The sequence below is a fragment of the Equus quagga genome, chromosome 13, assembly GCF_021613505.1.
Source record: "Equus quagga isolate Etosha38 chromosome 13, UCLA_HA_Equagga_1.0, whole genome shotgun sequence".
NCBI lineage: Eukaryota > Metazoa > Chordata > Mammalia > Perissodactyla > Equidae > Equus > Equus quagga.
In genome coordinates, this window is record NC_060279.1 from 65,929,226 (window position 1) to 65,942,951 (window position 13,726).

Sequence of the window (13,726 nt, forward strand, 5' to 3'; positions counted from 1 at the left end):
ACAACTATTGCCCATCTTTTTTTTTTTATTATTGCTTTTTCTCCCCAAATCCCCCCAGTACATTAATTGTATATTTTAGTTGTGGGTCCTTCTAGTTGTGGCATGTGGGATGCCACCTCAACATGACCTGACGAGCAGTGCCATGTCTGCGCCCAGGATCCGAACCAGCGAAACCCTGGGCCACCGAAGCAGAGCGCGTGAACTTAACCACTCAGCCATGGGGCTGGCCCCATAAAAATGTATATTGTTTTAATTTAGAAGGATATTGCCAAATTGTTCTCCTTAGTTGTTGTACTTGTTAACACTCCCATTAGCAATGTATGAGAGTGTCTGCTCATATCCCCAACAGCCCAGTGAAAATTGGTGTTTTCGAACAATACGTATAGCTCTGAAGTATACAAAAGGCTTTGCGAAGGAACTCATGAGAACATGCAAGTCTAAACTAAAGTAGGTACCATTTTTTACCTCTCTTATGGGCAAAACTTGCCTCTGCTCTTGCTCTTCTTCATTCTATCCTCCCCATATTATTTTTTAAAAACATAAATCTGTGTTACTCCCTTGTTCAAAACCTCCCAATGGATTCCCATCATACTTAAAATCTCAAACCCTTTCCAAAGCCTGCAAGGAGGACCTGCCTGTCCGGCCCCTGGCTCCGTCTGTTACTTCACCCCCTGCTCCTCCAGCCCTCCTTCACTACAGCCACACAAGCGTCCGTGCTCTCCTTGAATACGCCAAGCATGCTCTCAGCTCGGGGCCTTGGAACTTGCTGTTGCCCTGACTGGGTTCTGCATTGGGTGCTCCAAAATTTGCTTGGGTCTCTCTCATAAGCCACCTCCTCAGAGAAACGTTCTTTAATCGTCCTACGTAAATGAATAGCTCTGCTCCCTCCCCACCAAACACTCTTTCCCTTCGTCCTACAGAATTTTTCTTCATAGCGCTGCCATTCCCTGAATGCTGTTTGCTTATTGCCTCTCCCTCCTCAGATGCGGGCTCTCTGTGGACAGAGATTCTTTCATTCACTGTTGTGTTCCCAGCACCTCAAACAGGACCTGGTGGATGTGAGCACTCAGGACATATTGATTGAAAGAAAGAATGTCGTTCCGTAATCTTTGCCCATTTTTCAGTGGTCTCCTTGGTTTTGTTTTCTTGTTTTGATATACAGGCACTTTTTATATATTAAGAACTTATATAGTTGTAGATATAGATTTAGATATTTATATAGACACTAAGTATGAACTAGTAAAGATTAATTTAGGGAACTGATATCTTTCTGATGTTGTCATCCTATCTGGGAGTAGGGCATGCTTTTCTGTTTATTCTCATCTTCGTTTGTATCTCTCAGTAATATTCGAAATTGCTCTTCATATGATTCTTGCACATCTCTTGTTGGGTTTATTTTATCTTTTGTGTTGCTATTGTAAATAAGATCTTATTTCTCTAAACCTTTTAAGTAAATATTGTTTGGAGATATGAAGACTATTGATTTCTTTATATGTAGTACCCAGCTACCTTGCTGAGTTATCTTTTGTAAGCAATAGTTTTTCAGTTGATTTTCTTTTTCCCAAGCTTTGTTGAGGTGTAATTGACAAATAAAAATTGTATGTATTTAAGTTACAACATGACATTTTGATACATGAATACATTGTGAAATAATTACCACAATCAAGCTAATTAACATAGCCATCATCTCACATAGTTATGTTTCTTGTTTTGTTTTTGGTGTGGCAGGAACACTTAAGATCCATTCTCTTAGCAAATTTCAAATACACAATATGGTACTTAATGATCATAATGGTAACCTTAATGATCATGCTGTACATTAGCTCTCCAGAACTTACTCATTTTATAACTGAAAGTTTGTACACTTTGACCAGCATCTCCCCATTTTCCCCACCCCCCGAGCCCCTAGTTACTACTGTTTCACTCTCTGATTCTATGAGTTCAACTTTTTTAGATTCCACATATAAGTGAGATCATACAGTATTTGCTTTTCTCTGCCTGTCTTATTTCACCTAGCATAATGTCCTTCAGGTTCATCCATGTTGTAGCAAATGGTAGCATTTCCTTCTCTTTTTATGGATGAATAAACTCCATTATATACATATACCACGTTATCTTTGTACATTCCTACATCAACAGATACAGATTGTTTCTGTAGCTTGGCTATCATGAATAAGGCTGCAATGAACATGGGAGTGCAGATGTCTCTTCAAGATACTGATGTCATTTCCTTTTGATATATACCCAGTAGTGGGACTGCTAGATCATATAGTAGTTCTATTTTTAATTTCTTGAGGAACTTCCATACTAGCTTCTGTAATGGCTGTACCAATTTACATTCCCACCAACAGTGTATGAAGATTCTCTTTTCTCCACACCTTCAACAATACTTGTTATCTTTTGTCTTCTTGATAGTAGCCATCCTAACAGGTATGAAGTGATATCTCATTGTGGTTTTGATTTGCATTTCCCTAATAATTAGTGATGTTGAGCACCTTTACATATATCTGTTGGCAATTTGTATGTCTTCTTTAGAAAAACATGTATTCAGGTCCTTTGCCCATTTTTTTTCCCTTGAAGATTGGCACCTGAGCTAACATCGGTTGCCAATCTTCTTTTTTTCTTCACCCCAAAGCCCCCCAGTACACGGTTGTATATTCTAGTTGTGGGTCCTTCTGGTTGTGCTATGTGGGACGCCACCTCAGCATGGCTTGATGAGCGGTGCTAGGTCCGCACCCAGGATTCCAACTGCTGAAACCCAGGGCCACCGAAGCAGAGCACGTGAACTCAACCACTTGGCCACCGGGTCAGCCCCTCCGTTTTTTAATTGGGTTATTTGTTTTTTTGGTATTGAGTTGTATGAGTTCTTTATATATTTTTGATATTAATCCCTTATGAGATGTGTGGTTTGCAAATATTTTCTCCCATTTCATAGGTTGCCTTTTCATTCTGTTGATGGTTTCCTTTGCTGTGCAGAAGCTTTTTAGTTTGATGTAGTCTCACTTCTTTGTTTTTGCTTTTGTTGTCTGTGTTTGTGGTGTCATATCCAAAATATTGCCAACACCAATCTCAAGGAGTTTTTTTCCTATGTTTTCTTCTAGTAGTTTTACTGTTTCAGGTCTTACATTTAAGTTGTTAATCCATTTGGAGTTGATTTTTGTATATGGCATAAAATAAGGGTCCAATTTCATTCTTTTGTGTGTGGAAATCCAGTTTTCACAGCACCATTTGTTGAAGAGACTAACCTTTCCCCATTGTGTATTCTTGACGGACGTTTCATAGATTGGTTGACTGTGTATCTGTTGGTTTAATTCTGGGCTCTCTATTCAGTTCCATTGGTCTCTGTGTCTGTTTTTATGCCAATACCGTACTGTTTTGATTACTATAGCTTTTTAATATAGTTTGAACCAGGAAGTGTGATGCCTCCAGCTTTGTTCTCTCTCAAGATTACTTTGGCTATTTGAGGTCTCTTGTGGTTCCATACAAATTTTAGAATTGTTTTTTGTATTTCTGTGAAAAATGCCATTGGAATTTTGATAAAAATTGCATTGAATCTGTAGATCTCTGTGTAGTATGGACATTTTAACAATATTAATTCTTCCCATCCATGAACATGGGGTGTCTTTCCATTTATTTTTGTCTTCTTCATTCTTTCATCAGTGTCTTATGGTTTTCTTTCTACAGATCTTTCACCTCCTTGGTTAACTTTATTCCTGAGTATTTTATTCTTTTTGATACCTTTGTAAATGAGATTGTTTTCTTAATTTCTTTTTCAGATAGTTCATTGTTAGAATAACAAAATGCAACTAATTCTTGTATGTTGACTTTATATCCTGCAATTTTACTGAACTCACTCATTAGTTTTCACACTAATAGTTTTTGGTGGAGTCTTTAGAGTTTTCTATATGTAAGATCATGCCATCTGCAACAGAGACAATTTTACTTCCTCCTTTCCAATTTGGATGCCTTTTATTTCTTTTTCTTGCCTGATCGCTCTGGGTAGGGCTTCCAGTACTGTGTTGAACAGAAGCGGCAAGTGTGAGTGTCTTTGTCTTGTTCCCAATCTTAGAGGAAAAGCTTTCAGTTTTTCACCACTGAGTGTGTTATTAGCTGTGGGTTTGACATATGTGACCTTTATTATATTGAGGTACATCCCTTCTATGCCTAATTTGTCAAATGCTTTTTCTGCATCTGTTGAGATCATCATATGATTTTAATCCTTTATTCCATTAATGTGATGTATGTTTCTTAAATGTGTATCTTGAATCATCCTTGCATCCCAGGAGTAAATCCCATTTGGGATATGTTGTATGATCCTTTTAAAATGTGCTGTTGAATTTATTTTGCTGATATTTCGTTGAGGATTTTTGCATCTATGTTCATCAGGGATATTAGCTTATAATTTTCTTTTCTTGTAGTGTCCTTATCTGGCTTTGGTATGAGGGTATTGCTGGCCTCATAAAGTGAGTGTTCCTTCCTCTTCAATATTTTTGAAGAGTTTGAGAAGGGTTGGTGTTAATTCTTCCTTAGATGTTAGGTAGAATTCACCCATGAAGCTCTCTGGTCCTGGGCTTTTGTTTGTTGGGAGTTTTTTGATTACTCATTCAATCTCTTTACTCATTATTGGTCTGTTCAGATTTTCTATTTCTTCATGATTCAGTCTTGGTAGGTTGTATTTTTCTAGGAATTTACCCATTTCTTCTAGGTTATCCATATTATTGGTATGTAATTTTTCATAGTAGTCTCTTATGATTCTTTATATTTCTTTGATATCAGTTGTAGTATCTCCTCTCGCATTTATGATTTTATTTGAGGCCTCTCTCTCTCTCTTTTTTAGTTAGCCTAGCTAAAAGTTTGTTAATTTTGTTTATCTTTCAAAAAAAACAGCTCTCATTTTTGTTGATCTTTTTCTATTTTCTTTCTTGTCTCTATTTCATTTATTTCTACTCTAATCTTTATTATTTCCTTCCTTCTGCTAACTTTGGGCTTCATTTGTTCCTCTTTTACTAGTTCCTTGAGGTGTAAAGTTAGGCTGTTTATTTGGTTTTTTTCCCTTAATGCAGGTGTTTATCACTATAAAGTTTCCTCTTAGAATTGCTTTTGCTCCATCCCATAAGTTTTGGTATGAACGTTTGTGCTTCCCTTTTTCTTTGTCTCAAGACACTTCTTGATTTCCCTTTTGATTTCTTTTATAACCCGTTGGTAGTTCGGGAGTGTGTTGTTTAATCTCCACATATTTGTAAATTTTCCAGTTTTATTCTTGTAATTGGTTTCTAGTTTAATGTCACTATGGTCAGAAAAAGTAGTTGATAATGATTTAAAATCTTCTTAAATTTGTTAACGCTTGCTTTGTGGCCCAAAATATGATCTATCCTGGAGAATGTTCCAGGTACACTTGAGAAGAATGTGTGTTATGGTGTTGTTGAATGGAATGTTCTGTGTATATCTGTTAGGTCCATTTGGTCTATCGCGTTATTCAAGTCTGCTGTTTCCTTGTTGATTTTCTGTCTGGATGATCTATGCCTTGTTGAAAGTGGATATTGAAGTCCCCTACTATTATCATATTGCTGTCTGTTTGTTCCTTAAGTTCTATTAATGTTTGTTTTACATATTTAGGTCTCCAAAGTTAAGTACATATATATATATACAATTGTTATGTCCTCTTGATGACTTGACCCCTTCACACTATATAGTGACCTTCCTTGTCTCTTGTGACTGAGTTTAACTGAAAGTCTATTTTATGTCATATAAGTATAGCTACTCCTGCTCTCTTTTGATTATCATTTGTATGGAATATATTTTTCTATGCCTTCATTTTCAACCTATGTGTGTCCTTAAAGCTAAAGTGAGTCTCTCAAAGGCAGCATATTGTAAGATCTTGTATTTTTATTCATTCAGCCACTCTATGTCTTTTGATTGGAGAATTTAATTATTTACATGTAATTATTGATAGGTAAGAATTAACTATTGTCATTTTGTTAATTGTTTTCTGGACTGTTTTGTAGCTCCTTTGTTCCTTTCTTCTTCTCTTGCTGTCTTCTTTTGTGGTTTATTTTTTGTAGTGGTATGCTTTAATTCCTCTCCCTTTATCTTTTGTGTATCTACGATAGGTTTTGCTTTGTGGTTACCATAAGGCTTACATAAAACATCTTATAGTTATTACAGTCTATTTTAAGCTGACATCTTACCTTCAATCACATACAAAAACTCTATACTTTTACTTCTCCTCTCCTCACATTTTATGATATTCATGTCACACTTTACTCCTGTTTATATTGTGCATCCATTAACAAATTATTGTAGTGATAGTTATTTTTAATACTATTGTCTTTTAACTTTAATACTGGAGATTAAAATGATTTACAAACCAATATTACAGTATTACAGTATTCTGAATTTGACTATATATTTTCCTTTGCCAGTGAATTTTGTACTTTCATATGTTTTCATATTGTTATGTAGAATTCTTTCCTTTCAACTTGAAGAACTCCCTTTAGCATTTCTGGAAAGGCAGATCTACTGGCGGTGAATTCCCTAAGCTTTTGTTTCTCTAGGAATGTCTTTACCTCTCCTTCATTTCTGAAGGACAGTTTTGATGGATATAGTATTCTTGGTTGGCAGCTTTTTTTTCTTTCAGCACTTTGAATATATCATCCTACTCCCTCCTGGACTGCAAGGTTTCTGCTGAGAAATCCACTGATAGCCTTATGGGAATTTCTTTGTATGAAGAGTTGTTTTTTCTCTTGCTGCTTTCAAAATTCTCTTTGCCTTTGACTTTTGTATAAAGTTAACCTTCTTTGGCTTGATCTTGTTTGGGGTACTTCAAGCTTCATGCACCTGGATGTCCATACCTCTCCCAAAATTTGGGAAATTTCAGCTATTATTTCTTTAAATAAGCTTTCTGCCCCTTTCTCTCTCTCTCTTTTCTCCTTTGGGACTCCCATGATATGTATATTTGTTCTTTTGACAGTGTCAATAATTCACATAGGCTTTCTTCACTCTTTGTCATTCTTTTTTCTTTTGTTCCTCTAACTGGCTAATTTCAAATGACCTATCTTTGAGTTCACCAATTCTTTCATCTACATGATTAAGCCTGCCTTTATAGTGCTCTGTTGAATCTTTCAGTTCTGTCATTGTATTCTTCAGCTCCAGGATTCCTGTTTGGCTCTTTTTTGTGGTTTCTATTTCTTTATTAAACTTCTTGTTTTGCTCATGCATTGTTTTCCTAATTTTGTTTAGTTGTCTATCTGTGTTCTCTTGCATTTCTTTGAGTTTCTTTAAGATGATTATTTTGAATTTTTTGTCAGGCAATTCATAGATCTCCATTTCTTTGGGGTCAGTTACTGGAGCTTTATTAGTTTCCTTTGGTGGTGTCATGTTTGCCTGATTCTTTGTGATCCAATATATCCTTGTGTTGATATCTATATGTTTGAAGAAGAAAACACCTTTTGCAGTCTTTACATTCTGGTTTTAGCAGGTAAAGACCTTCTCCTGTTAGTTCTCCAGGCTGATGGGATTACCTCTGGTGTCTCAGTTGAGCTGGGTTGGAGACAGGTCATGTGGCTGTTGCTGGGCCCCACAGTAGGGTCCACGATTTGTGGGCCTATTACTAGGTGCTCAGGGAGGCACAAATCCTGCCTGGTCCCTGGGTGGACAAAACTGACCCCAGAACTTTGTTCAGTACAACAGACACTGGGTCAAGGGTCTGCTTCAGCCACAGATGGCAGGCCTGTTACCAGGTGCATGGAGGGGTGTGACTCCCATCAGGTCCCTAGGAAGGCTCTTGCCAGGTCACTGGGTAGGTCCCCAATCAGGCATGACTGGCCCTGCACCACAGCCGAGAGGGGCTGGCACCAAGTCCCAAGGCTGCTTCAGGGTCCACAACCAGGGCAGATGTCTACAGACCTAGTTCTGGAGCCATTGATAGGCATATCTCCCACTGGGTCCCCAGCAGATGAGACTGTTCCCTGACCGTGGCTGAGAGGGCCTGGTGCCAAGTTATATGGCAATTTCAGGATCTGCAGTCAGATGAGGTCAGTGAGCTCACCTCCAGGGTCACTGACAGACATGTTTCCAAGCAGGTCCCTGGACTGGCAGGACTGCTCTTGTACTGAAGCTAGGAGGGACTGAAGCCCCATAATAGGACTGTTTCAGGATCTACAATCAGACTGTGTTTGTTTGGCTTGCCTCCAGGGCCTTCTGGACCATGGCTGAGAGGGGCTAGAGCAAGATCACAGGCCGCTTCAGGGTCCACTGAGGTCTGCAGGCCTGTTATCTGAGACACAGACGAGAGTGACTCCTCCCAGGTCCTTTGTCATATGATGCCAATGGTAGGACCAAGGCCAAATGGGGCTGTAGCTGAGTGAGCAGGGTGACAGAGCTGTTTCTGGATCTGTAGCTGGCACAATAATTGGTGAGTCAGCCACCTGGGTATGGGCTTGCCTTCTCAAAACAGCCCTCATCAGTCTTGGACTCCACTGTGGCTTCACAAGCTCCTGTCTGGATCCCAAAGCTCCCACAAAGGCACTTTTGTCTGTGGATGGCTGCCAAATTATTGTTTTGAGGAGAGATATAAGCAGGGGACTTCCCATTCCACCATCTTGCTGACATCTTTCAGTTTATTCTCATGATTTATCTAGACCATTATCTACATATCATTTAAAAATTATGATAATTTCACTTCATTCTTTTTAAGTTTTATACCTCTTGTTTCTTTTTCTAATCTGGTTGCATTAGCTAGCAACTCCAAAAATGTTTTTTAAAAATAGTAGTAAAAAGTGTGCATTTTTTGTTACTAACTTGAGGCAATGTTTTAAATGGTTTCTTGTACTCTCTCATTAGGATTTATTACTGATGGGAACTCCTTTCTTTTGGGCAACGTTCTGCTTCGTCAGATTCGCATTCCTGGTGCCATACTCTTTCCACCTGGAGTATCTCCCCAAGAACAAGTGAGGCCGTCTCACCAAGATCAGGAGGATAAAGAGAACTATGGGGTTAACTGGGGCCCCCCTGAAACAAACATCACAAAATCAGACAGCATGTGGCATTATCAGAATCAGGAGACACTGGGTGGCTATCCCATCCAAGGGGAATTTGCCACTTACTCAGGAGGAGGATATGTTGTGAGACTTGGAAGAAACTCCAGTACTGCAAACAGGTGAGCAAGCCTGAGCCCTGAACAAGAGGACCAAGATGTCTGCTTCTGTCCATTCTTAGGACACTTAGGAATCGAGGACCCATTTGAGTACAGTAGTGCCCCCTTATCTTCAGTTTTGCTTTCTGAGGTTTCAGTTACCCACAGTGAACCACGGTTGGAAAATAACGCTACATTACCATGCCTATGTCATTCACCTCACTTCATCTCCTCATGAAGGCATTATCTCATCTCTCAGCATCACGAGAAGGATGAGTACAGTACAGCAAGATATTTTTAGAGAGATACTACACTTACATAACTTTTAGTACAGTATATTGTTATAATTGTTATATTTTATTGTTAGTGTTAATCTCTTACTGTGCCTGATTTCTAAATTAAACTTTATCATAAGTATGTATGTATAGGAAAAAACAGTATACAGGGTTCGGTGCTATCTGTGGTTTCAGGCATCCACTGGGGGTCTTGGAACATCCTCTGTGGACAAGGGGGTACTACTCTAGTTTCAACAGTTACTGTAATGCCACTGTATTGTCTGTGACATTTGCAGACATTTTTATTTTAAGACTTTTAAGGAAATGTATGTTTTAGTGTAAAAATTCCCTGTTCAACCTCAAACTACAGGTATGTTTTGGTTTGGCAATTTTCCAAATCTCATTTCTTTTCTCCTCAGGAAAACACATATCAGTTTCAATTCTAGCTGTAGTTGTACTAAGGTGACTTTCATTTGGGCGAACAACTCCTCAAATATAAGGGGAAACACTGCCCTTCAGGCACCAGGATCAATCCAAAATTAAATTGGCAGAGACTTATAGGGTGGTTTTGTATATAAAGCCTGAGAGTCTTTGTGATTATGTATGAAAAAAATCTAAATTAAAATGACTATCTCTTCATTTAAATTTACAGCAAGAAATTAATTATTCAAAAACAATTAAGCCAACCAAAGGCCATTTCCATCCCTTACACCTCTCAAAAGTGAATAGCTGTTAGTAAAAAGTAGCATTTAACACTTCAAATGGAAGTATTAGACATAGGACATAAAATTAATTTCTATCTCAGACCTTAAATGCCAAACCTTGCTGTGAACACTATTGTGAAAACTTTCATTTTTAAAGTCTTCTAAATTTATATTCATGTTAACACTAGTGAAAGTTCGGGCATTAGAAGTCATAAAATATTTTACAGGTAAACTAGATTGGGAAATGTAGCTTTTTTTTTTTTTATTAATGTTATGATAGATTACAACCTTGTGAGATTTCAGTTGTACATTTTTGTTAGTCATGTTGTGGGTACACCACTTCCCCCTTTGTGCCCTCCCCCCACCCCCCCTTGGGAAATGTAGCTTCTTACCCAGTATGTCAGTGATATTGGAAATGCCAGGGCATTTTCCTCCTTTGCAGGTTTGAATGGAGAAAGTAGCTGGCCTTGTCCTTCTCTGTTTTCCCAGAGTCCTCCAGCATCTTGAACAGAGCCGCTGGCTAGACCGTTGCACCAGAAGCCTCTTTGTGGAATTTGTGGTCTTCAATGCTAATGTGAACCTGTTCTGTGTAGTGACCCTGATTTTGGAATCCAACAATATGGGTATGAGGCTCTCTTCTCTCCTCCCTCTGTGACCTGGGTATCTCAGGAGAAGTCCCAATTTCTTTATCTTATACCATTAAAAGGCATTATTTTAATTACAGTTATTACATATAAATATAATTTTAAAAGTGAAATAGTTTAAAGCAAACACTAGCATTCCTCTGTTTATCCCCACCTCATTCCAACTCCCCAAAAACAGCTACTTTCAGCTTTTTTAAACTATTTGACTTTTGGAATTTAAAAATTATTAACTATTTCATGAATCTTCAGTTTTAGAAAGGTATTTCTTTCTTTTTATGACAATGAGGATTTAACCTTTTTATACCTACACATGTCCCTAATATACACACATATACACCTTTTCTTTTTTCCTTATTCTCCCAAAATAGTAATATAATTTGTAGTTAATTTGAGTATTTCCATTATTGTGATTATGTAAGTATTTTTCAAAGATGAGCCATGTAATGTATTACAATTAAATTTCCTTTCTTTCTCAACTTTTTGTTTTCCAAAGAGTTTATAACTACTTTTTTTTTGTTTGCTTGGTTTTATATGCATCTGTCATTGATTCATCTCCAAATTCTTCCTAGAAGTAAAATATCTCACTTGGTTAAAAAGTATCAAGTAACCTATCATTTTATCTTTTTCTTAGAGACATCCTCTTTAGGGCCCTCCATCCTCTTTTTGTTTGTTCCCCAAAGCCCCAGTACATGGTTGTATATCCTAGTTGTAAGTCCTTCTAGTTCTTCCATGTGAGCCACCAGCACAGCATGGCAACTGACAGACAGGTGGTGTGGTTCCATGGCCAGGAAACGAACCTGGACCACCAAAGCAGTGAGAGAGCTGAGCTTTAACCACTAGCCCACTGGGGTTGGCTCCCTCCATCCTCTTTTGGTATAGTCTGGATTGGCTATTCTCTCAGCCTGCCCTAGAGTTCTTATCCTGGACTCTCCCTTCACTGTCACCCTAGGGATTATTTTTACTTCTCTCCTCTGTTGGATCCCCTTTGTCCCAGATCCCATATCTTCTTCTCATGGTTTACTTTCTCATTTTGTTGGAGCACATCCTCTAGTAACTTCCTGGAAGGGTGCAAAGGAAGTAAATTTTTTGAAATCTTACATTTCCAAAAAAGTTTTTTTTTCTGCCATCACATTTGATTGCTAATTTGTCTGGATACAGTTGTTTTTCACAGAATTTTGAAAAGTATAGCTCCATTGCCTTTTAGCATCTCATATTGCTGTTAAGAAGTACGATAATGCCCCCATTCCCAAAAGTTTTTAGAATTATCTTTGTCCACAGGGTTATGAAAGGACCTCATGATGAGCCCTTTAATCTGGAAATGTGTCCTTAAGTTCTGAGACGTTTTCTTTCATTTTTCTCTGTTCATTTCTTTATTTTCTCTGTTCTCTTTTTCTAATATTTCTGGCATTTTGACATTGGAACTCCCGGACTGATTTTCTGATTTTCTTATGTTTTTGCTTTTATCTTCCATCTTTTTCTTCTAATTTCTGAGAGATTGCTTCAATTTCGAAACCATTTGTTGAATTTTTCATTTTCATCATATTTTAATTTCCAAAAATTGTTTGTTCTCATAATATTCCTTTTTCATAGTCTCCTATTGTTCTTTAATGATGCAATAGCTTCTCAATTCTGAGGGTATTATAGGTTTGTTTTGGTTTTTTTCTGCTCCTTCACTTTCTCTAATTCCTCTGAGCTGCTTTTATTTTGTGAGGTTTCATTTTAATCTCCATTTTTCGATTTTAGGGGTTCAAGTATCTGGCTGTTCTTTCATATTCAAGAGGGAGGCAGTAAAAAGCAAATAAATGCTAATTAGATGCTCTGTGCACATGGATAGAGCTTGTCAACTGGTATCTATGTCTTTTCTCTTGGGCAGTCAGTTTTCACAGAGAGGGACCCTCCAAACTCCTGCTTTGAGGATATAAATCTGTTAGACTTCCCAAAGCCAGTTGAGGGAAGGGATCTTGGAAGGGTCTCACTGTGCAGTATGTAAACTTTCTCTTACTCCCTCTTTTCAGTAGGCCACTACTCTCAAATGTACCTGGTGTCCCTGAGTTCAGATTCTCTCCAGTTCAACATCACCGGGAAATAAATCTTTAGTCTTGTGTTGGTGGCAAGCAGGATGGGTAGCAGTACCTAGTTGTGAAGGGAAGAGAGGAAATCTGGGATCTAATTGCTTATGTTCAGACTTGTAGTCAATTCTCCTGTTTTCAGTTCCACTTGACCTTCTATCTTCAGAGGTAACTAATGCCTCCAATTTCTCAGGCTTTCTAGGATTTTGTGGTAAGAATTGGCTTGCTTCCATGTTTCCTGCACTGCTTACTTCGGTTTCAGCTTTCTTGAATCTGCTAAACCAGTGTCATTCATCTATTTTCCAGCTTCTGGTAGTTTATTGCTCTGATCTGCCCTCCTCGTCTGTATCTTTGGGTTGTTTTTTCCTCTTCACTGTCATCATGGCATTTTGTAAGGGATTGCAGGGGAACTCGTCCGTTCATTTCCCCTACCTTTAACAGGAAGTCTATCCTAGTCCTAACTTCCTTTCTCCTTTCTTCTGTCTTCCACATTTTGCCCACAAGTGTCCTCCCATTTACCACCAGGTGTTACTTCTAATCAGGAATTTTTTCCTCCCAGATCCACACAGAGTAGACCACTTCTCCTATACTTATTCTAAATGAAGCCTGAAGTTTTCCTGAGGGTCTTCATAGGGTTTTTATTGTTAGTAACTACCAAAAAAATAGATACAGGTAAAATAAACATGAGGAAATCCCCAGTCCTGAGAGCAAGCTATGTGAAGTCAGAACTCCTTTTTTTTTTAATCTTTTTTTTTTTTTTTTTGAGGAAGATTAGCCCTGAGCTAACATCTGCTGCCAATCCTCCTCTTTTTGCTGAGGGAGACTGGCCCTGAGCTAACATCTGTGCCCATCTTCCTCTACTTTATATGTGGGATGCCTGCCACAGCATGGCTTGCCAAGC

General features: G+C 38.2%; 1 protein-coding gene across 1 annotated transcript in view; it reads left to right on the top strand.

Moving 5' to 3' along the window:
* PKD1L3 (polycystin 1 like 3, transient receptor potential channel interacting) overlaps positions 1-13,726 on the top strand; it is a 78,492-nt gene that overhangs the window by 55,203 nt on the left and 9,563 nt on the right. Inside the window, exons 25-26 of the mRNA XM_046680285.1 lie at positions 8,842-9,157; positions 10,602-10,735. Coding sequence (XP_046536241.1) covers positions 8,842-9,157; positions 10,602-10,735 — 450 coding nt within the window. The remainder of the gene's footprint in view (positions 1-8,841; positions 9,158-10,601; positions 10,736-13,726) is intronic.